Genomic DNA, 25,118 nt, shown 5'->3' on the forward strand with positions numbered 1-25,118 from the left:
AAATGCTCGATGTCTGACTTCTGTTGGCCATGAAGATCTCCAAGGCGGTGTTCTGCAGAAGGTAGCGCCTGGAGAAGATAGCCCGGATCTCTGTGAACAGCCACTTTCCATGAAGACCTTCTGTGTACGCCAATATCTGCAATCACCAGACCAAACAGCTTCAAATGTGAGATCCTGCGGCAGGACAGAGGGTCGCTTCAGTTCATTTTCCAGGCCGGGCCTGAAGGAGGACAATCAATGTTTTCTATTGATCGGTCTTCATGAAAAACACATTACTTCAGCGCTAAAATGGCGGCAATTTAGTGAGGAGGGAGGGAAGAAGATGTTTGCCGTTCTGAAAGATGAGCTATTAGACAGCAGGGGGGAATAGTGACATATTATCTACAATATAGTATACACACAGTTATTGTTCCAGTTATTTACTCTAATGGTGGAAGTCCAATGATGTCCAAACTAACAGCTTGGAATGGTACACAAGTGAAGCAGCTAAAAGTGGAAAAGAATGCATTTCCAAATGATACCGTCTCCGGGAGTACTTCTGGAGTACTTACTACGACCTCTGTTGCTATCAAAAGTGACTGCTGTAAAGGAGGAATGATGCTATTTAAAACTGGTGAAAAATAATATACCCTAGTACGGGACCTTCAAAAAGCAGACACGTGTGGAAAGCATGTCAGTGTAACCAAATGATGGCTGTCAGACAGATGTTTGACCCCCCCTCCCCAGCAGCGTGGTTCACACTGCTGCCAATTCCAGTATTTAGACGTGCAATGCCTCCACTTAACACTGCTGTGTTAACAAGGCATTCGCTACTAAAAGTGTCTGCAGGGATGGACTCGTGCTCCACATAGAAAAAGCGTAGGTTAGCCGTCACAGCGTGCTTCCAGAGACGCCCTTATTCATCACAAATATTCTAATGTGCCCGAGCAGCTGGGCTGGCTGTTGACTTGAAGCAGCTCATTAAGGGTAGCAGCTGAGGGCAGACACCACTCGGCTTCTCTCCAAGGAATAACAAACCTGCCTGCATGGCCCGCTCACTTCAAAGTCTCTGGAGTTCAATTAAATGTGGATTAGTGGCTCGGAGAAGCTGCGGCCTGCCATCCCGATTGCACACCTCCAGTCATGTGACAACACTGGAAGCACGCATGATACCACCAGGTCCAGTCATGTGACAACACTGGAAGCATGCATGATACCACCACCTCCAGCCTCATACTGGAAGCACGCATGATACCACCACCTCCAGTCTCATACTGGAAGCACGCATGATACCACCACCTCCAGCCTCATACAAAAGTCTGTTTAGCAAAGAATAATTGAAGAAGTTTTTGTTTTTTGACAGAAGGATGAATTTAAAATAGTCCAAAACACAGAGACGCCATCATGACAGTGATGAAATCCAACTACTGTATTTTGAATAGTGATCACAAATGGTTTGTTATTTTTTAAATGATTGGATGAAATGTTTTATGACTATTGCCCTGTTTTATGCATTTTCATTTGTACATTTCATGAAGGAAAGGTGCATTGTGGCCAATCCTTAATAATAATAATCCTTTCTGAATGTTCCTAAATCGGCTTTTTTTTAACTCACAAACATTTAGAATTTTCAAACCAGTATCATAAATAAACTAATCTTATTTTGAGCTGACACTGTAATAAAAAAATATGTGTTTGTGTCAGTGTGAGAGGTCTCACTCGCTCACATTTTGTATTTGCTGAATGTTTGTGGGAGCGCTTAAGAGCTAATATGCTAATAATACAGAACAATATTGTACAAAAATATGCTTGCTGACTGTATTGTTTTAGATAACACCCCGAGTTCCAAAAAATTGATATCTTTTTCCGAAAAGTTTGATGTAATTATCGTTGTAGTCACATTGAATCGTTTACCCTGACTTATGATAGATAAAAACATATTTCTTTCTGTGATTAATTGTGAGTTAACTATGGAGAAAATGTGATTAATCACAATCAAATATTTTAATCGATTGACAGCCCTAAATAGATACACATATACATACACACTGTATAATATAAAAACATACGTATGTCTTTCTTGAATCATCTGGCTTCTATTCAGCTGCGATGATCAAAAACCTAAATCCTAATCTTCAGGTGTACAGTGAGCGAGTGTTTGGAGAGCAACCTTTCACCCCCCCTCTGGGGCACACTAGCAGCCCCCTCAGGAGGGGTGTCAAGAAGACGCATGGTGATGAAGTTGAGCAGGGAGACGTGACGGAGGCTGCAGCCTAATATCACACACGGACCGCCCCGGGCTGGACGGATCCTCCATGTTGCCCCAAATCATCTGTGCAATTTTACCGTGCAGATGAAAAAGCCCACAAGCGGCGTGACAAACTACCCGTGCTGGAAATACTCCTGCTGATGGTGCCGGGACAAATGCCCATGCTGTGGATAGGTTGCTGTCCATGCTGGTATCAACGTGATAAATAGTAATGGTGGAAGGGCATCACTCCTATTTTTCTATATTTCACCAACAAAGCGGGAAAAAAATTGTGAGTTTAACAATATTATCGGCTAATATCAGTTTTCTATACTGCTTATCCTCACGAGGGTCGCAGGCATGCTGGAGCCTATACCAGCTGTCTTCGGGCAAGAGATTAAAGGCATTGAAGGGATTCTTTATCTTTTGGTAGATCCAGGGATAAAGAGTAAGGGTAAAAATTGATTCATCATTTTTAAATAAATGGAAATTGTTTCAGAGGCACAAAATACTAAGAAGAAACAAACGTTTTCATTCAATTTGCACTAAAATCTATGATTGCATGAATGCATCTATGCCTCTTAGATGCACGACTATTCTATTGTGTATTCTGTGAGAATCCACAGATAGCAAAGAAAATGCAGGCGTTTGTACTGTGAGCGTTTTACCCTGCAAGCCGTGTGAGGACCAGTGGCATAGAAAATGGACGTGTGGATGAAGCACTCCTTAAACACACAAATGAAGGACAAAGAAGAAAGACTAAAAAATCAAGGGTTTGCATGTGAAAGAGACTGGCGGTGTATTGACGTTTCATTCCAAGCGGAACCGCATCCTCTGATTCGGGTCGGCCACGCTCTCCAGATCAATTCCACGGCGTCACGCCAGAGAGAGAAAACAAAGGCACAGTCGCTGATTGCCGAATAGCGCCCATTTCAACCTGTTTGTGCGGCCGACCGCTGCTGCTGTCGTTTGTCACTGTCAGCCCAACAGCCAAGGCGAGGAAGAGGATGGGTGAGGGAGAGGATAGCGACCAAAGCCAGGAAAGCAGAAAGCCTCCATGACTACAAATCATCTCCACACGGGATGGGACGGCAGATGTGGTGGACGTAAATATTTGTAAATTGTAAATATTTGTAAATGGGAACTTTCATAGAACGTGGCTTAGCGGCACTATCTGCAACGTACTACTGCTATCAATCAAGCAGAGGGCGCTGTCTCTCAAGTCATTCCAGTCAACATTTTCCAACAGGAAGATTGCTTGACGAGTGACAATGTTTGCTAAGTGCAAGTTTTGCAATGATACCATCTGCCTGGAATGACTTCTTCGTGTGTGAAAGCCAACAGAAAACGATTTCATGAAATGTGACGAGTATATTCGAGTGACTCAACGTAAGCATGTTTCAGTTTTCTATTGGCATGTCCAGTGTTCAGTCCTGGAAGGTAAGCCCCATGAAGGTGGGGATTGGCTGTGTACTTATCGGGTCCCTTTTTTGCACCAAGCATCAGTCTGTTGCCGCCTACAACGTATCCCAGCAAGGCTTTATTTACTGCACTGAGTGACCAGTGTGACATCCTCCTCCTCTGAATGCCTTACTTCATTTTTATGACATTTTTATGTGTGACAATGCTTCACCATTAGGCATCAAATATGCAAAATGTGCCTTAATATTTTTGGGCCGGTAATAGGCCCTCTTCAACCAGCTAACAGCATGATTATAATATTTTTGGGCCAATGGCTGGGAAATTCAAAGTCTACCGAGGGGTGAATCAGATGAATTCCAGGTTCCTCCAGCCCCCTACAGGATTTGCTCAACACAGCCCAGGCCAATCAAAAGTGACCAACAAAGTATTGTGGAAGTACCGTATATTCCAAGTACATTCCAATGCTTTGAGGGGAAAATGCTCAACAACATTTTCCTCAGGCCTTCCGAAATGTCAGCCATTTTGTTTTGAGATGCAAGAGGCCTGGAAAGAGAACAGACAACATCCTGTTGGTTTTTGGGGACTAGCCGTGAGACTTTCCTCGTGTCCCTCATGTGTCCTCATGTCTACTCCGGAAATCTGATACTTGACTTTTTTTTTTTTTTGCTTAGTAGTTTCCGTGTCGGCAGCGAGCGTCAAGACGGATGAGGCTCTCACAGCCTCAGCGAGTGTTTCTGTCCTGATAAGACTGGAAGACGAGGCGGCGGTGCAGCAGCGGGAAGACCAGCTTCTTGTTTGGGGCACCAATAATGTCAAACACGTGCCAGTATTTGCTCCGTCTGTTTCAAGGCTGGGGGCTGGGGGGCTGGGGGCAAGCGGGAATGAGGTGATTGAGGTTCAATTTGTTGGCCGTTATGAAGTATTTGCGCATGGCTGCCTCAGTTAAAGGATAATGGATGAGGGATTTATCATTAGCTTTTGCTCAAATGAAGTGGTGTGGGAGATAAGGTGATGAAATTAATGAGCGGGAGGAAGAGTGGTGATCCATCAACTTCAAAACACATGCCAGGGACCAGCGCCGGCAGAAAACTTGATAGGAAATTCATAAATGAATGACCAAAAAGACGCCTTTGAGGCTCGCTTATTGCTTATGGACAAAGCCGAAGTTCCATTGCCTTCATTCGTGTGCTTCCATGAGTGAAGAAAAGAGCAGCTGTCCGACTTTGCTGGGCTTGAACAACAAGGAAGACACTAGGAATATTGAGCTCCGTGAGGGTGGGGGCCTTTATTGAGGGTGTTACGTCCTCAAAATCCATCCATCTTCTAATGCTTATCCGAGGTGGGGTCGCGGGGGGGCAGCCTAAGCAGGGAAGCCCAGATTTCCCCCCTCCCCTCCCTTTACGCCCAGCCCCTCCCGGCGAATTCCGAGGAGCTCCCGGGCCAGTTGAGAGGCACGACGGTGCCCAGGGAGGCGTCCAGGAGGCATGCCCACCAGATGCCCGAGCCACCTCATCTGGCTTGCTTTTGCAGTCTGTGTGTATGCTAGCGGCCCCGCCTCCACCCACCCAGACAGACAAAAGGGCTCACTCTGTTCATGCTGTTGTTCTATGGCACAAAGGTGCTGAAAGCAATGCACAGAGTGAACCATCTCCTGCCTGACATCTCCCTTTAAGTCTGGTGAGATCTTATCACACCCCACTGGACTGTAAACAACAAAGTGGCACACGGAACACCGCTTTAAAGCGCACGCAGAGATACGTCGACCTGCTGGATGCTGACCTTTCATCATACCTGACCTGCAGCCACTGCCATCTACATGGCGAGGTTGTCTACAGATTCAGATTTTTACTACTTCAAAAACCGCTTCCTTAAAACCAACAGGAGGGGGGCCACCTGGGTTTGAAGAAGACATTTTTAGCGTCCATGGATGCAATTCCAACACACTCATACGCTAGCATGCTACACTTATGCTATCCCAACAGTGCTATCATCGGCCCCTAGCATAGCACTCCCTGCAAGACGGAATCTCACGGGTTCCGCCATTCCTGCTTCCTTGGTGGAGACACTGGCTTCTTCAAGACAGTAGCGCCACCTAGTGTCTCAACTAGGACGTACAGTTAAGCTCATCATATGCATGCCGTAGTCATCTCTTATATCTGGACACTTTGACACGGCCCACTTGGGCTTGGACCACTGGCCGTAGTTTGGACACCCCTGCCTGCTTTAGAATGGTGAAATATGAAAACAAATGAAAACCATGTGCATATTCCTGTCTGCACTGTGCACACAACTGGCAGCACGAGGCCTTGTCACCCTTCATCAGTCCATGAGCTCATCCGACTAACTAGCTAGCAAACCTCCCACCCCCCACACCACACAAACCCCAACTGACTAACGAGGGTCCTGTTTGCTGTCTGAGGGTCCGGACCAATCAGGGTCTCGTCAACGTTGACACGAAACTCCCTGGAGCCGCCCCCCTGGAACCAATGAAGACATTTGGTTTGTGTGACAAAGATGATGGGCATGGAAAGATGGAAGGAAGATAGAACGATTGTCAACGAGTGGAAACAAGAAGGGTTGGCATCATGGCAGTCACATGACTCCCCTTCCATGCTTGACTGCTCCTCACGTTCACCATCATCCACCTGGACGAGGCGGGTGCACACGCAACGGCGTAAAGAGAAGTTAACCACTTTTCTCAGTTGGAACTTTTGCAAGAAAAACAGGAGACCAAATTAGGATTGTCACGATAACGTTCAGCAGTTGATATCAACAGCTGTGAATCTCTACCATTCGGGTACTTATTCCAGACTGCCCGAAAAATATCAAAACACAACCACCCAATTTTTCACATTTCCCGATTTTATTGAAAGCACTGAAGTATTTCAAATTGCTTTCAACATCTTTTTGAAAGGAAATTAAATGTAAATATTATCAGCTACTAACAGGTAATTTACTTGGAATAACCAATAGCAGAGGCCTGTACTACAGAAAAACAATAATAGTATTAGTATTATATGAAACAATAATAGTCCACTATTCTACATTCACAAACTTGGCTTCATATGACGTTTATTATACTTCATATATTTCAAGCCTCAGCATCACCGCTCTTCTTTAGTAGTTCTTTTTTGTGTTGGCGCCGACTTTCTATTCGCTGATAACTGGGGGATGCTATTCTTGCTAAGTCAGCGCTTTGAACGAAAGTCATGCTAGTTTTGACTGGTCTTGCTCTCGTGTTGACAAATATGCGTGTTGATACAAACATGGACGTCTCCATGCTGTGTGTTATTTATGAACGGACCAATCATTGAATGATGAATGAGCGATACCGGCCCCGTATGATTGGCGGTATCGCCCGGCCGCCAGGGACAATACGCGGCGTGATGCGGTATCGCTAAGAAGATGGCGGCGTGTGCAGGTGAGAGCGGCCTGCAAAGACGAGGCTCCTGGCGATGAGGAGCTAATTCCGGATGTCCACGCATGAAAGTTGCATTCGCCTCCAGGGAAGTCAAACAAACCAGCAGGCAAGCGAAAATAAACAGGAGTAAGAAGCTGCAGTGGATTTGGGGAGAATGAAAGGAAAATAAACAAGGCCAGCGTGCAGCGCCACTGGGAGCTTAGGGAGCCTCACGGAAGAAAAAAAACAAGCTCAAAGCTTTGGAAAAGTCCCCAATGGTGCCCAGCAAGACTCAGACCTGAAGAGAAAGTCCTCCTTGAAAGGATCTTTGTTGGGCCACTTAGTCTGAATTGAGCCTGTTAGGGATGAAAAGCCTTTCTGGACCTTTTGACTGTTTGCTAACAGGTTAGCCTTTTCTTTGCCTTTTTCAAGTGGAAAGACAAAAAGCTGGTGTGGACTTAAGCAAACGCCGCAGTGCTCTCGGGGTTGACTGCTGGACACGTGAGGAGTTAACTCCTCAACTATTCAGCCGCTAGTATGCCTGCCGGCCAGTATCAATTCGCACTTCATTGTTTACATTTACATTCAAATCTAGATGAAAAATGACTATTCAGATTCAAATCAACGTGGCAAAAGACATTTGAAATTACTCCATGTTGCTGCTGAATTGGTATAAAATAATCAAATGATAAAAAATTGCAATCAAATGAGGTGCAAAATTCCCATGTACGGGTATTGTATGAAGAAAAGATCAATGGATACTACACAGTGCTGGAATTGCTCGACTGTTGATGTGTTCAGGCAGGAATAACGCGAGAAAAGACAGGTGTGCTCTGACATGCAAAGAAATGAAAATAAATGAGTTACATCAAACATATGAGGGATTTATGCAAGAATAAAATGCATGTAAAAGACCTTTCAATGAACGATCAATACCTGCATACATTTGTGTTGCGCAATTCTATCAACTTCATCTATAGTCATGGAAAACGTGATGAGAGCGGCTTTGTCCGGATTACTGATGATGTGAACGGCTGTACAAGTAAAGCTACGTTTGTTGGGACGGTAATGATAACTGTAATGATGACAACCAAAATAGCTCCTCCAAAATAAAAGGGCCGACATCTGGCAACCTCCATGCTTTCCTTGATAATAACCACCAATACTTCAGTTCTTCCATCAGCTGCTATAGCATTGTACTGGCAAAACATTCAACTGATAGGAGTTATTTGTGTTGTCATGGTGATATTTGGTCCCTTTACTTGTACCAGGCATTCAAATGAACAAGAAACTGCACCGCGTATTCTCTTGTAGTGATTTGCTAGCCTTGTGCTAGCCTTGTGCTAGCTGCGAGTACAGCGGGCGAAGTCTAAGAGCGGATGGGAAACACTTGCCTCATAAGAAAGAAAGACGAAGCATGGAGGCCTCCTGGCTCCTGATGTTGGTCCAGCGTGCGTGCCAGCAGCATGCGGGTTAAGATGGCCGCCGGGCTCCTGCATGCATTCAATCTTTTCTTTTTTCCCATTTAGTGACGGCTTGGAGTAAATTCTTCTCTAATCCCACTATTGTTGTCAGCTTAAGTGGGAGTGGGGGTGAAAAGGAGACCCCTCTTGGGGGAATTGGAGGTAGGGTATTGAAAGATTGGGGGGGGACCTTTAAACTCCAACACCTCTGAGGTGGGACAATTTGGAAGTTGATGAAGTGTGATAAAAGAAGACTTTTGGGCGTGCTACATTCGAGTGAATCATTTTTACTGTACTTCATAGAATCAGCTTTCCGTGTTGACTAACTTTTCTAATTTAACAGTCTGGATTGATACGCAGTGGAATCATATCAAATAGAGACTTGTATTGTCATTCTGGTAACAATGACTACAATTTTATGAATATCTTTTTTTACGTATTGAAGCCACTCTAAAAATATGAGTACATTTTATTCCAAAAAGTCAAAGAAGTCTGAATGTGCAAATGCTGCTATGCGCCCTGCAGTGATGTTGTGTAATTTCACTGCATGTAGTATTATATGGTATTCGCTAGTAGTATTTCCATCCACCTCCAAACTGCTTCTTTTACTGGCTATGCTGGAGCCTATCCCAGCTGTACTATCATTGTTAGTCAATTAAGTTGATAGTCAATGAAAAGAAATCCATCAATCCGCTACGTCAAAGAATGGATGTGCATAACAATCACACACTAATCACTGAAACTGAATAAGGCAAAAGGTCACACAGGTTATGTCATTTTTCCACATAAGATGTTTGCAACCCCCTTTATTGTACAGCCGCTAAGAAGTTTGTGCCCTCCTTGAGTTCCTTTGTCACACTAAAATGTTGTAGATCATCAAAGAAAGGTAAATATGTAATATTAGTCACTGATAACACAACAAGACTTTCTGCAATTGGGAAATGACAGCTTTTATGATGAAGGGAGGGAAAAAAGGAACGCTCCATCCACTTTTTCCATACATGGCCATGAAGCTTTGGATTTTCTTTTCTCCCATAACAAGAAAAAAAGGTTCATGTTGTGTCGTCATTGACTAATATTTACATTGGCTTGATAATCTGAAACGTGCAAGTGTGACAAACAGGAAAAATAAAGAAATCGGGGAGTGGGCAAACCCTTCTTCACGCCACTGCAAGTCACAGAGACGACGGTCTGATGCTGACAATGAGGGCGAGGTACTGCAGTATTTTGACCACAGACAGGACCCGATGTGAGCAGCAGGTACACAGGTGCCGAGTGTAATATCAGCAGCCTAGCAGGCGCTCTGGCATCCGTAAGCAGGCCGATCCATCAGGCGGCCGCGTCGCCTTTGACACGGGTGTCAGCGGCAGCCAAAGGGAATAAATGATGGAGGGGGGGGGATCAATCACAGGAAGGGGGACACTGGGTCAGGCAAGCCCAGAGACGGAGCATGATGGAGGGGCTTGGCTCAGGTGCAAAAAAAAAAGGGGGGGGGGCATCTTTTTGTCTGGAGGTGCGCCGAGAAATATCAAGTCTAACTTGCTTTATTGTGAAGGAGCACTAGAAGGCCAGACATTGCCGATCACTAGGAGGGCCTACAACCACGGGGAATGTTCTAAACGCATCCCTCAGGAGCAGGGGTATCCAAACGTTTTCCAGTGAGTTCCTTATACAAAAAAATCAAAGGACTGCTACGTGTTGGACACTAAAGATGCTAAAAGCCTAGGCCAGGGGTCGGCAACCTTTACTATGAAAAGAGCCATTTCACCCACTTGCCCACTAAAGAAAAATAGCCTGGAGCCGCAAAACGTTGTATGTTTAAAACAACATTGGAGGGGAAAAAAAAGACGAGTTGGAGTACTCTTGCTAGTACTGGAGATAAACTTTTGTTTTTAAATGAGCTTTAATTTATTTTTTAGAATCGTCAAATAACTCATTAATAATAATTAATAACTCAAATAACTCAAAGTATTACTCATTTCCCTTCATGTTAACCTGTCAGAGAGAACTGGATAGCATCCTGTCTGCTCATTCAGTCACCAGTCAGAACTCAGTCAGGATGCATTCATGGTCTCACACAAAGTTGGATTTTTGTAAACTCATAACAAAGACGTGCATTTTCACCACACGGGTGCTAAAAAATATTCAAGCATTGCAAAGGGAGCCGCAACAAAGAGGCTGGAGAGCCACATGCGGCTCTGGAGCCGCGGGTTGCTGACCCCTGGCCTAGGCCAATATATGCTAAACTAGCTCAACAACACATCATCAAGATCATACATGAAGCACTTTGAATGACTACCACGTTCATGCTTGCCTTACATAACAGAACAGGTTCATTCGCTGCCATTTTGCAATATGCCAAGAGCCAATAAAAAATCAGCTGCAGCCTGAAAAAGGCCCACACGGCACCCTGTGGACACCCCCGACCAAGTACTGCCTTGAATTGAGGACGACCCCCCCCCCCCCTTTTTTTTCCAAAACATCAAAGAAAAAAAGGTGAAATGTTATTTTCAAACAAATGTTTGATGACTCTGCCGCATTCATTTCTTTTTGACATGTGTGATTATTAGTAATAATATCAGTATATAATATGTATATTAGTACAAATATATTCAAAAAGGAGTTGAATTTGAATAATGAATGAATTGTTGAATAATTTGGTGTGGATGTTTTTCGTATTGTTAACAATAGGACATTGTTAACACTTTGGAAATTCGGAGGAATTCGGTGTGGAAGAGTAAGCCCACCAAACCCCGGCAGCTGAAAAAGGGCGCCGGTCAGATTCTGATGTTTTCTTCTGGCAGCTCAAAACCAACAATTTGTGAAACAAGATGCTAGCTACAGGCTGCCACTCTTGTTGGCGGTCATGTCACACATTGTATGGTTTCAATGACAAGTTAGGGGCAGATTGTGTTGTGCCCCTTCCTCGAAGACCCACAGATGACATGCTAAACAGCACTTCCAAACAACACAACAAAGCTGCTCAGTATTGAATATCCATAATTCCATATTGTATCAAAGACGTGCATCTGGGGGGGCACTACCACGCCTGCCCCAAAGCAGTATCACGTGTGGTGTAGTTATAGTACAGCGCAGTATATCCATGTGCTGCCAACAGGAGCATTCATCCGATATGATGGACTCCAATGACTGCAGCATTCCAGCTAACGCTAACGCTAACTACTGAGGCAGAGGCTTAAGACGCGTCACACGTGAAAGATGATGACTTGAAGGATGTTATCCCCAATCCCTCCATGACAGTTTGTTTAAGCTAACCACGGCCTGACAGCCACTTACAGTCACGGTTTCATTCATCTTCAACATGCGCACAAGTACACCGGAGCACATCACATGATGCGATTCCCAGTTTGGCACGTCCACAAAAAGCGTAAGAAGAAGCCAAATCCCGAGCACGCCATGCATTCTGGTCACGTTTTCAGGCGTTTAAAGTGCAATAACGCCAGGCCAGGAAGGCGTTAAGGGTGCAGAAAAAAAGCCCAAGGAACACCACGCCGCATGTTTGTGGCGGCTGAGCGATTTATTGAGCGTCCCGGGATGTCAAAGGATGAGGGAAGGAGCGGCAAAGAGGTCGCTGTTCCGTTTCCTCGGCCTCATTGATAATGACATACCTGCTCGCTCTGTCTGTTAGCCTGATAGCACAAACTACTTAGCCCCTAACTGGAAAATCAATAGGCTTCTCTCACAGAGACCATGCCTCTTTCTGATTGGCAGCTGCAGGCCAAGGAGGAACGGGGGGGTCGTCGCCCGGTCATCAGAGCGAGCGCAGTGGTTGGAGGACTTTTGGGAACGCTGACTGCTGCTACGTAACACTCCGGTGAGCGTCAATCAAAGAGTGTGGCTAACCCCCGCCCCGCTAATTAAGCTACCCGACATCTTTTCCGGTTGGAGGGGGGCACAGTCCAAGGAGGCGTGCGACCGTTGTAGGCTTGGAAATGCAAAATATACTTGGCGTACAAACAATTTGTATTTCTGCTTTTGCATGAAGAATCTGTTTTAGAGTCCATCCAGGATGAAGGACAACAAGGAGTAATCCCTCCTTTGTGGCACTCCAGTGGTTCCACACCCCACAGTGACACCCCTAAGTAGGATTCCTTATTCATAAAGGCAATACTCTCATCGTTGGAGTGGAAAAAGCTGTACTTTATTAACCCTTTATAGGTTCCAAGAAAATACTTTCTTAATGACTAAGGTCGTATGATGATAAGAGATATAGGTATACTGTAAATAGGAAATAGGAATCAGTATGTAAAGGTTGTATGATGATAGTAATAAGAGATCTAGGTATACTGTAAATAGAAATCATTAGTATGTAAAGGTCGTATGATGCCAGTGGTAAGAGATATAGGTATACTGTAACTAGGAATTATCAGTATGTAAAGGTCGTATGATGATAGTGATAAGAGATATAGGTATACTGTAACTAGGAAATAGGACTCATCAGTATGTAAAGGTCGTATGATGCCAGTGGTAAGAGATCTAGGTATACTGTAACTAGGAACCATCAGTATGAGTCAAGGTTTGTGATGGGAGTAATTTGACTCATTTGCATATGATGACATCACCAGGCCCAGAAATGGTCGGATCCCTGTCTCCATTGCACCCAAAAGGTTCATCAAAATGTCTGATCCACTTGTCATACGCTTCCTCATCCCTCGTGCAAACACTGCCATCATCATCATCAGCATGTACAGCAAGATCCTGAACCCCACTGCTGCTTTCCACGCTGTTAGAAGTGTCTTTCCTGCAACACATTCTCCTGCATCTGTGGCTATTTCCGCGGTTTTCGTGACATTCCTGCGAGCCCCCCCCCACCGTAGCGTGTTCCGAGCACTCGTGCTACACGTCATCTTTGAGGAGAAACATAGAACACAGAAAAGCTCCACAATGTGCTTTGCGGACCGCAATAGCGACCAGACGGCTGCACATGACACTTCAATGTCATTAAACTCCACAAGTTTGCATCAAAAGCAGCCATAATGTTTCATATGAAAGTCACGTGCTGGATGTCTGCCACCCCCTGGTGTGAAATAGTAACTACATAACAGCAATGTTGCCCGTTTTTTTCTTTGTTTCTTTCGGCTTTCCTGATTACGGAGTCACCACAGCGGATCTTTTTGATCCGCATACTGATTTTATATTCCAGATTATTATCCCGATTTTATATTCCAGTTAATACAGTCATTAACATTATTAGATATAGGGTAACAGCCCTACAAGCCAATATACTACAGAGAAAATAAGACAAATGCTGCAAAACGTGTGCAGGAAGTAATGTCAAGGTCAGAGTTGAGTTTTAGCTTGACGTGGATCACGGCCACAATAGCCCTCCATGTTGCCCATTATTGAGAAATCATTTAAAGCTGCAATAAAAGCCTTCAAGTCTGGTGCTTGTGTGTCCCAGCCAACATTACAGTAACATTACGGACACCTAGTGACCAGCGTACAAAACACATATCATCACATCATCTTTCATTGCCTTGTGTTTGACATCCTTGGGACATTGCTATGCTTGGAAATGCTTCATTGAAAAACATCCCATTAGCTTCAATATGCTGGCCCCATCCAACCAGGAAGCAGCTTACTCTTAATGAGTCTGGCTTTTGTCAAAAGAAGGGAGCACTGACATTGCTTATTGCTCGTAGGCTACACTTGGATGGCATGGAAGCGTCCAGCCGGGATGTTGGGGTCACCTTAGGATGTCTTTCAAGGTCACATGCCCCGCACTTTCAGAGGGACACCAAAGGTACGCATTAGCATTTAGCTCCCAAAATCATGGAAGCCCTCTCTGGGCCGTGTTGGTGTCAAATGAAGCCAACTATTACAGGTAGTACGTCATCTCCCTTATTTGTCACACAAAAGAAGCTAGCCTTTGCTAAATGTACAAATCAATCCATTCATTTTTATCTCTTTCCTCTGACACTATGACACGATGTCCCATTTTCTTCAAATTCGACATTTTTTTATTGTTTTCCAGGACATTTTGCTTCAATAGCAAAGTACACAACCTCCACCTAGTCTTTCATTTGGACTTTAGAAGTTCCGCTGTGTAATGATAAAAGTACGAGAATGCCGTAACAAACAAGACACTCTATTGTTGTCTTAAGTAGCTTGATTGGTCTAAGCCAGTGCATCTCACATGGGGGGGGGCAAGAGGCAGGGAGTACTTTCAATATTAGCAGACCTGCCAACATATACACATTTAGAGTACTCTACATGCAATTTGACTTTCCAACAAGTGTGTATGCTAGCCATTTCTTGCATTTACTTGCTCTCACTTTCAAGTGCAGTGCGTAGAGTGTACTACATAAATACATAGTATTCACTGAAAAAAACTGCTCGTACTTGACAACTAAAATGCTCAGAAAAATCTAAAGAGCAAGCAGGCAGGGCGCTTTATTTCCAACATGCTGCACGAGCTGAAGGATGAGCATCCTCACTTCTTCATTCCTGCAGCGTGCTAACGAAAACAACATGCAATATTCATGGCTCGAGGATGCTGACGCACGTGGACGACTCGTATGGAGCACCGATGTGCCCACTAGATGCTGCGTCCTGTCAGCCAATTAGTCTCCTGCGTGGGATGCTTTTTTCTTCTGGGGAGTCGGCAGCTGCGTCCATCCGCTCCAACGTGGCCTCGCTTCGCATGTACGACGCTTGTGTCTGCGTGTCTTTTGTTCTTAGCTTGGATGGCTTTCCTGATTACTGAAGCCAAACGTGGCTTTGTATCATCTTGTGTATATCTGCTCTGCTTTGCTTTCTGTCTTGTAGCGCTGCAGTATCCATCTGAGCACCTTTGGAGCACCTGAGCATCATTGTAGGGGTACTACGGCATCATTGTAGGGCTACTACAGAATCATTGTAGGGCTACTACAGAATCATTGTAGGGCTACTACAGAATCATTGTAGGGGTACTACGGCATCATTGTAGGGGTACTATGGCATCATTGTAGGGGTATTATGGTATCTATGTAGGGGTACTACTATGGTTTTACTTCTCTGGCTCTCCATGAAAGTGGGGTCATCCTTCCCCTCTCCTCCTTTATCATCCCTGGGAAAGTGGACGGTCGTGTGGCTGGTGATTCATTCCGTGGAGGACTTGGAAGACGTCTACCTATTTGGACCATGATAACAGGTCTGTGGGCACCAGCCTGGTGTCTCAGAATTCCTGAGGCGGCAGCAGCAGATCGACTCTGCCCACAGCTGCCCGTCGTGAATGTATGGTGGGTAAAGTCGTTCGCACGCTGTGAAACCCAACATGGATGCCATCTTGGAGATGTTATGAGCATTGCAAAGGCAGCTGAATGGATTGGGAGACCAGAACGGACACCAGTAGCAGCCCGGCCGGCCTACTGGAACTGGAAGTGGCTGCTCTCACTAACCCAAACAAAATACTTCATCTGGATTCTTGTCCTTAATGACATCTCCATTTTCTTCCATCGTGCCTTTTCCCCGCACGACTTTCATCAGATTTCTCATTGGTTGGGGGCCAGAGCACCACCCGTTGGTCTGGCCTAAGATGATCAGCAGAGAACATGAAGCTCAGCGGCTTGTACTGGCGACGACGCAGCAGATTGATGACGTATTGGTGTCATCATATATTACGCTAATGCTACAGTTGGCGTGTCCTTCATAATATTTGGACACTTCCTCTCCCCCCTCCGTGGATTTATCCGTCTGGAACTCACGTGTGCAATCAAGCAGCCCGCCCTGAAAAGGCGCATCCACGCCGACTACGCTAGCCTTGCGTGTCGTTTTTACAGCACGTTCCAAAGCGGTGTATGGGCAACCAGCATGTGAGATGTTCCACTAATGGAGGAGCACCAAAACAAAATCAAGTTGAGCTGATGGAAGCATCTCCACTGCTTGAGCATCACCAGACCACCACGTGGGACCACGTGCACTACAAACACACACAACTGCAGCACGGCAACATCAGCTCGGCTTTGTATTTGGCTTTTAATTTTGGTGACGCCACCACAGGAGCGCACAGAGTGCGATGGTAACCATAGAAGTGGAAACATGAAACTTGCCATCATGGAGTAAAAGTACAAGATGAGCAATACAACTGGTTTATTTTTACCAAACATCCACTAACTGAGATAGCATGTAGTTGTTAGCATAACGGCTAATGTTAATCATCTGCCAGGCAATACTGGACCTTTATTCTACAGTGGTTGACTTATTTTTACACTTGACAGTTATGAATGTAGTATTTGCTGCTTGAAACCTTTGCGGTTAATACATTATATTGCTGACAGTTTGACCCTGGAACAGACTATTTCTATTTTCTGTTTTGAGTAGCATGGCAAAGAATAAAATGAGCGTTTTTCCCAGCACATTGGCCTGCTAAAGGCATGGAAAGAAAGTGCTGAGTCAGTCATTTGAAGGATATTTGTTCACATCTTTGTTCTCATCTGCAAATACCATCATGAACTTTTATGCTACTTGCTGTATTTAGAAAATAAAACTCAACTCCGTGACGAAGTCCAGACTACGTGCAAACTAACAGAGCTAATCAATCTTTGCCTTTTTTCCTGCCATCTTTGTGGCTTTATTATTTCAAAGAAAGTCGGCTGCAGCTGGCCACTTACAATCAATAACAGCTTCTCAAATCTCTGCTTTATGTATTTTTTAGACATTAAGCGTACTGTAGCTGGCTGCAAAATATCACAATGGCATATTACTCCTGCAATATGTGAAAATCAACATGCAGGATCATCTACATGCACATCAGGCTCAGTCCACTTTCTAATGTCCATCATGCTTTCACCGGAAGCTACATATTAAGTCTCTGGCATGCTGTTAATTGCAAGCCACGCCTCCATCGCATGCCACACGGGTCAATGCATGTATGCACGGCATATAGTCAAATAGAATGAATCCATCAACGAAATAGCCCATAATTGTTAGTTAGTTAGTTATGAATTTCCTTTGTTTTGCTTGAGCAAGAAGACTCCACTCCTGCGTTAAAGCATCGTGATGCTTGGCCTTTCAACGGAAATATCAAAAATAGACATTAAATACATGTATCTTTGAAAACACAGTTATGAAGTGAAAAGTTGTATTTTTAAAAGCAATTAGGTTTATGCCGGCCACGTGAAGAGGGTTCATTATGGATGGGAATAGGCTATTATGAGTGCTCATTAGCATATTCATTTCATTCAGGCTGCAGGTGGCTGCAATATTTATCAGTGCATATGTCATGTCACAATTGCATGTTTTTGTAAAATGCACATTTGTACTTTTTTCTTTTGAAAGAAATCATTCCTGTGAAAAGACCCTGCACACGCTTGTGTGTGAGGTACATGAAGGCAGCGTGCAGATAAATGCATCCATCAAAGCCCTTCCATTTGCTCTTGCATTCAGAATAGAAATATTCAAAGATGGGGGGGGGGGGCATCCAAACCCTTCCAACAAAAAAGCTTAGCTTTGTCTTAGAACCGACAGCCTCGTTGGTGGTTTATTTGTTCTCAATAATACTATTAATAATGCATTAGTAATCCATTGAATACATTCACTGTCACAATACGCCAAGGCCCCCAGGCTGCACTTTGGACACCCCTGCAGTTCAGTTCATACAAATTGGGACACCAGGAACATGCAAGCACAAATGGCAGCAATTATTGTGGACACCACATCGGCGTTTCAGTTCTAAATACTTTGACACGAAGGTTGTTTGGACCTGGCCCCCACGGTGTGCGTGTGCGTGTGCGTGTGCCCGGGTGTCGAGGGTGTGTCTGATTGGCTGCGCTCCGTCAAGCTGCTCGCACTGTTGCGGTGGACAAGCCCGACCCACTCGAGTGCGAGCGGACCATTGATAAAAGTGCAGCAAAAAGCAGCTGGCGGGAGGAAAGGAGGAAAGGAGGAAAGGAAGAAAGGAGGGCGGGCTGGACCAAAGCAGCTTGCGGACTCACGCACACCCGGAAGGAGACTATGAGAGTGAAAGTGCCGGTCGGACTCCTTTTTACCGAGTCCATCCCTCTTTAAAGACCAAAATACTCCCAAGAGAAAGAAAAAAAACTTTTGTGGGCGTGCGGCTCGGCTGGACCGGTAAACGTTGGATCCGTCAACCTACTGCGACTCTCCGGCGTACGGCCCGGACCTGTGCCCCAACATGATCGCCACCCAGGCCAAGCTGGTCTACCAGCTCAACAAGTACTACAACGAGCGCTGCCAGGCGCGCAAAGCCGCCATCGCCAAGACCATCCGGGAGGTGTGCAAGGTGGTGTCGGACGTGCTGAAGGAGGTGGAGGTGCAGGAGCCGCGCTTCATCAGCTCCCTGAGCGAGATCGACGCTCGCTACGAGGGCATGGAGGTCATCTCGCCCAACGAGTTCGAGGTGGTGCTCTACCTCAACCAGATGGGCGTCTTCAACTTCGTGGACGACGGCTCGCTGCCGGGCTGCGCCGTGCTCAAGCTGAGCGACGGCCGCAAGAGGAGCATGTCTCTCTGGGTGGAGTTCATCACCGCCTCGGGCTACCTGTCGGCCCGCAAGATCCGCTCCCGCTTCCAGACGCTGGTGGCCCAGGCGGTGGACAAGTGCAGCTACCGCGACGTGGTCAAGATGGTGGCGGACACCAGCGAGGTAAAGCTGCGCATCCGGGAGCGCTACGTGGTGCAGATCACGCCCGCCTTCAAGTGCACCGGCATCTGGCCGAGGAGCGCGGCGCAGTGGCCCATGCCGCACATCCCCTGGCCGGGCCCCAACCGGGTGGCCGAGGTGAAGGCGGAGGGCTTCAACCTGCTCTCCAAGGAGTGCTACTCGCTGACCGGCAAGCAGAGCTCGGCCGAGAGCGACGCCTGGGTGCTGCAGTTCAGCGAGGCCGAGAACCGGCTGCTCATGGCCGGCTGCAGGAAGAAGTGCCTCTCGGTGCTCAAGACCCTGCGGGACCGCCACCTGGAGCTGCCGGGCCAGCCGCTCAACAACTACCACATGAAGACGCTGCTGCTGTACGAGTGCGAGAAGCACCCCCGGGAGACCGACTGGGACGAGGCCTGCCTGGGCGACCGCCTCAACGGCATCCTGCTGCAGCTCATCTCCTGCCTGCAGTGCCGCCGCTGCCCGCACTACTTTTTGCCCAACTTGGACCTCTTTCAGGGAAAGCCCCACTCGGCCCTGGAGGCGGCCGCCAAGCAGACGTGGAGACTGGCCAGGGAGATCCTCACCAACGCCAAAAGCTTGGACAAATTATAAAAGGGGAGCGGGGTGGACTTTGTGTTCGGGTGCTGGAGGACTCTCCGAGCGGTGCGCACCGAGAGAGAGAAGAGAGAAGAGAGAAAAGAGAGAAAAGGAAGCGGCTTTTCGTTGTACACGGCAGCAAGGAGCAGAGAAAAAAAGCCAGGTACATTTTCAATGTCCTAAAAATTTCACACTTTTATTTAAAGAAGAAAAATGCAATTGTCATTTTTCATCATGTGACTTGAATGAAGAAATAAAATGTTGCGAGTTACATTTAGGCCTCGTCTTTGACTAAGAACATTTTTCAGCCTCTTTCGTTTTCATTTGAGGAAAGAAATCAGCTCCTAAAAGCTAATATTTTACTTTCTAACCAGTATTTTTAACAAAACATTGTTTCCTTTATTCGAAACAATTCCCTTTATTTCTTCGCATGACTTTTGAAGCCTAAATGATTTCATATTTCTTTTACCTTTAGAGTGCGTTTCATATATCTACGTATTTCATACGCCAACACGTTTACTTTTCATGTTCTTCTTTGAAATTATTTGTTAAAAGCCTTTCTTTATTTTGAGCTGAGCACCAAAGCCGAATCTCATCGCCTTCAAATGGTTTTGCAAAGATTCCAAACGCTTTTCATTTCCACATTTTACACGCACGGTCAGCTGCAAGGCAAAAAGCACAAATAGAAAGCGTCGCAGCGCCGCCGCATCCAAAGTTGCACAAACGCAACGCGCACACAAACGCAACGCAAGACGCGGCGATCGATAGCGGAAGGTTACCTTGGGGTCCGTGGCCTTGAAGCCGGGCTCGTCCTCGTCCACCTCGAAGTAGACCTCGGAGGCGGTGATGGACAGGGTCCCTCTCACCACCACGGCCGGAGCCACCAGCTGGGCCCCGGTGCTCAGGTTGACCGGGCCTGGGGGATGCGCACACACACGCTTATATAAATAAATAGATATATATATATATATATATATATATATATATATATATATAGATAGATAGATAGATAGATAGATAGATAGATAGATAGATAGATAGATAGATAGATAGATAGATAGATAGATAGATAGATAGATAGATAGATAGATAGATAGATAGATAGATAGATAGATAGATAGATAGATAGATAGATAGATAGATAGATAGATAGATAGATAGATAGATAGTATACACACACGTTTATAATACACATTTCTACCTCTAATGACACACACACACACACACACATATATATATATATATATATATATATATATATATATATATATATATAGTATACACACGTTTATAATACACATTTCTACCTCTAATGACACACACACACACATATATATATACATATATATATAGTATACACACGTTTATAAAACACATTTCTACCTCTAATGACACACACGTGTGTGTGTATGTATGTATATATATATATATATATATATATATATATATATATATATATATATATATATATATATATATATATATATATATATATATATATATATATATATATATATATATATATATATATATATATATACTATATATATATAGTATACACACGTTTATAATACACATTTCTACCTCTAATGACACACACACACACACTTATATAGATATATATATAGTATACACACACGTTAATATCACACATTTCTACCTCTGACACACACACACACACTTATATATATATATTGCATACACACGTTTATAATACACATTTCTACCTCTAATGACACACACGTATATATATATAGTATACACACGTCTAATGACACACACACTTATATATATATACTATATATATAGTATACACACACGTTTATAATACACATTTCTACCTCTAATGACACACACGTTGCATAGAAAAGGCTTTAATCCAGCGGGGACAAGACAAGGTCATTTTTTGTCATTTTTAAAAAGAGGAGCATTTATTGGAAGCAGATAAGAAAAGTAAGAAGTCATAAAACCTCAATCCCAAAAGGAATGAAATATTGTACGGCTCAGGCTAATCTTTCCTCTTTTTTGGAATCAACGAAAACTTGAATGCAGAAATAAATATTTGAAAACACACACACACACCGGCGTCCATGTTCATCTATGAGTGTGACAATGCGGAGGAGAACCTTGATGGAGACACACACACACACACACACACACACACAGAAAGGAGTGCTGTTTGTTTTCGTGTGTATAATAGAAGATGTTGAGGACGGGAAAGGCGTGCATGTTAAGGAATGTTGTAATCCTACTGTCGGACATTTTAGGAGACATTTGGTCCACTCAGATGGAATATTTAATTCAGTGCATTTTGAAGGTGAAAGGCAACATGTTCCTTTTTTTCCTGAATGATACGGTGGCATGGACGCAAGTATGAGGGGAGGCCTGGTTAGGTACACCATGCTGTAGTACCACAAGCAGCTGGCCATTAGAAACAGAGTAACAGACAGAATGGCTAATGGCTGTGGTTCCAAAACACTGCCCCAGTCGTGCAGCACGCAGCTAAATATTAGCCAATAATAAGAAATCATTTATTCTTCCACCTTTCCTCTATGTCGTATGGCCACAGCCACATTTCTTCATTTTTCTTAAGCTGCAGGCGTAGGAGGGGTATCGAGGTGTGGGGTGCATGGGTGGTACTAACCAGTAAAATTCTCCAGGTCTTTATCCTCCAACGACGACAGCGTGTCGTCATCCGCATCCAGCGAGGCGTCGCTGTCTGAGCTCTGATTGGCCAGAACCTGACTGCTCTTGATGGACTGCTGTCCTTTCAGCACGTCCTCTTCTGGGGCTGGGGGCCACAAAGACACATTCTTTTACTAGCAGTAAAAGGCAAATACCGGCTACTATGTTGCACATAGTATACTATCTAACTCAAATATACCATCCACCAATATATCGAGTTATTCCAAAATAGATGTTGGTTTCATGTAGAGTCAAATAAAAGACGCTTAAGGCCTTTTCCTCACAGGAGACAATCCACTTTTAATCTTAATCTTACACCTGAATTGCTTTAGTAATGTTTTATAAATGGCTTCTTAACTCGCTGGTTAATGTCTTGCCTTAAAGCTACTATGAATTACTATACAAGCTGCACGTAACATGGAACTCTACTTCCTGTCATCCACAGCCTACACCACGCATAGGAAAAGCCTCGCCTTCTTCATGACTCTTTACACTCGTAGGCAACTCACGAGTAGGCAACACACTCGGAGGCAACACACTTCCACCTCCATACTCCACACAACACTCAATTCTACCAACAACACGCTTCCACCTCCATACTGGACAACACTCAACAACAACATACAACTGCTCATTCATCTGAGCCAGTGTGCATAACACTCTACTTTATTAAACCATAAATATTAAGACTACTTTCAAATATCTAAGACCCATTTCTACTAAGTTATCCATAACTGCTCATATTTAGCAAGTGTTTATGACAATATTATTACAGGCTAATTATTAAGACTACTTTCAAATATCTAACAGTGAGTTGTAGTTAATGCTTCATAACTTCAGGTTTATTAAGATTTTCGTTATTATGAAACCAGGATTATATAAAAAGTGTGGACCCAAAAGTAAATGAAATTTGTAGTTAATACCTCATAACTATTAATTAATGTGTACTGAGTGTTTACACTTATTCAACTATAACTCTTTAGAAACAATTAGTTTAAAATCAATAAAATAATAATAAAATACCTAAAAGTGAAAATGAAAGAGCCTACACCTAAAGTCAATAAAAACTGTAGAAAACTAATTGTAAAAGTTTTTAACAAGGCTATTTATTATGCTATTTATTATACTATTTATAAACAACAGAAGTCCATGAAAAGTGTAGCAAGCGTGTTTACCAGCGTTGCTAACACTATTATGATTAAATGACCATATTTGCCACAAAGTAACCAGAGTAAGAAGGCTGATTGGTTGTCAAGAAGAAATGGATATCCTGCAGGGTTGGGCCGTTCCATGTTTGTTCATAAATAAGAAGAATTGGTGTAGTCATGTGTAACATATATTTATTGTTGCTATAAAATGTGAAGGCCTTTACTGAAAAGAAAAAGTGTAAATGAAATCGATGGTTTTGCCAAGTTGAAGGCATTGGAGAAATAGAATAAACAGAAAGAAATAGAATAAACTGAAGCGCCGCTCAGCTGTCAAAGCACGTTGTCCGACGCCATTTGTCTGGCGTGCCTTCACATGACGACCGCTACTTTCGTGCTTGAAAAGCATCGTCACCCAAACGTGACGCCATTCCACCATGAACGTGGCTCGGCGTTCCAGGCGGATGATGCCGGAAGGAAAGAAGTGCAAGGTTCCTCTGAGCCACGAAGATGGACGCCGCTGCTGCTTACGCTAATCACACGCTAATCACATCAAAGACGTAAACACGCTGTGTCGCTTTCTAGCGCCACCTCAAGTCAACTTCCTTCCAAAAATCATCCACAGCTGGTGCTACACTTTGAAGACGTGAAAAAATGTCTTGTCATGGAAAATATGCGGCTGACTGATATTTAGAATGTTCTTCCTGTAATTAAACCCCCCTTGAGGATTCCTTAGTTAGCAGCGCTGAAATGACTACCAGCGCCCCTAATACGTACCACATGACAGCGCATTCACAGCAGGCAAGCGGGCATGGCATGCTGCATGCGTGCGTGGGGGGGTGGAGGGGATGGGGGGAGTGCCACAAAAAACATGTTTTTCAACTTTGACACCTTTCACTTTAGAACATATCCCGCCCGATACCACCCAACCCTAAAGAACGACATGCTACTCGTACAAACACTCAGCAAACAGCATCACCTGGTAATCCTGGTCGGAGACCACCGCTATGTATCCCACCAGGTATGACAACTGACAAATAGTTCCTATCCCACTATACCACATGTCGGGGGTTGAACAAACCTATGCTGTTGGCATTTCTTGTGGAAGCCAATCAGCAGACTCCAATGATGAACAGCCTAGCATGAATCCAACTTCCTCTTACTTTCATGGAACTATTCCACCAAGCAGAGATTGAAAAATGCTGTTTGGAGAGAAATATTGCCAAAGAATATGAAAAGTGATGAATTTCATGCCGCAGGGGGGCTTCATCAAGTCCAACGTCGGGATGTAAAAAGGTCAAAGTCATGATGCAAAAGGCTGGACGACCTTTCTTGTCCAAATGAGGACGTTTGTGTTTCGGAGGGGCACCATTGATTAGCAGCGGCGGAGGCACGAGTGCCGGGGAGGGGGTCCTTTCCAGGCCAGCACATTGGCGCCGCATGAATGACAGCGGTTGTTCAGGTGGCCGACATACAAACGTAAAGACAAACACCACTTCATCATGGGGAACATTAGCATACGCCCAGTCCCATCCTGGAACACAAATGTCGTTCGAGAGCGAGGAGGGTGCCCTTC

General features: G+C 44.5%; 2 protein-coding genes across 10 annotated transcripts in view; one reads left to right on the forward strand and one right to left on the reverse strand.

The window, feature by feature from the left end:
* Nucleotides 1-25,118, reverse strand: part of lrba (LPS responsive beige-like anchor protein) — a 140,701-nt gene that overhangs the window by 47,741 nt on the left and 67,842 nt on the right. For all 9 annotated transcript variants that reach the window (XM_058091546.1, XM_058091551.1, XM_058091550.1 and 6 more), the window contains 3 exons: nucleotides 22,357-22,503; nucleotides 20,492-20,628; nucleotides 19-136 (listed from right to left, as the gene is read on the reverse strand). In XM_058091546.1, the coding sequence (XP_057947529.1) occupies nucleotides 19-136; nucleotides 20,492-20,628; nucleotides 22,357-22,503 (402 nt within the window). The remainder of the gene's footprint in view (nucleotides 1-18; nucleotides 137-20,491; nucleotides 20,629-22,356; nucleotides 22,504-25,118) is intronic.
* Nucleotides 18,283-19,999, forward strand: mab21l2 (mab-21-like 2). Its single transcript, XM_058091555.1, has one exon. The coding sequence runs from the start codon at nucleotides 18,648-18,650 to the stop codon at nucleotides 19,725-19,727; it is 1,080 nt and encodes a 359-aa protein (XP_057947538.1). The 5' UTR covers nucleotides 18,283-18,647; the 3' UTR covers nucleotides 19,728-19,999.

This window comes from Doryrhamphus excisus, chromosome 1 (assembly GCF_030265055.1).
Source record: "Doryrhamphus excisus isolate RoL2022-K1 chromosome 1, RoL_Dexc_1.0, whole genome shotgun sequence".
NCBI classification, from domain to species: domain Eukaryota; kingdom Metazoa; phylum Chordata; class Actinopteri; order Syngnathiformes; family Syngnathidae; genus Doryrhamphus; species Doryrhamphus excisus.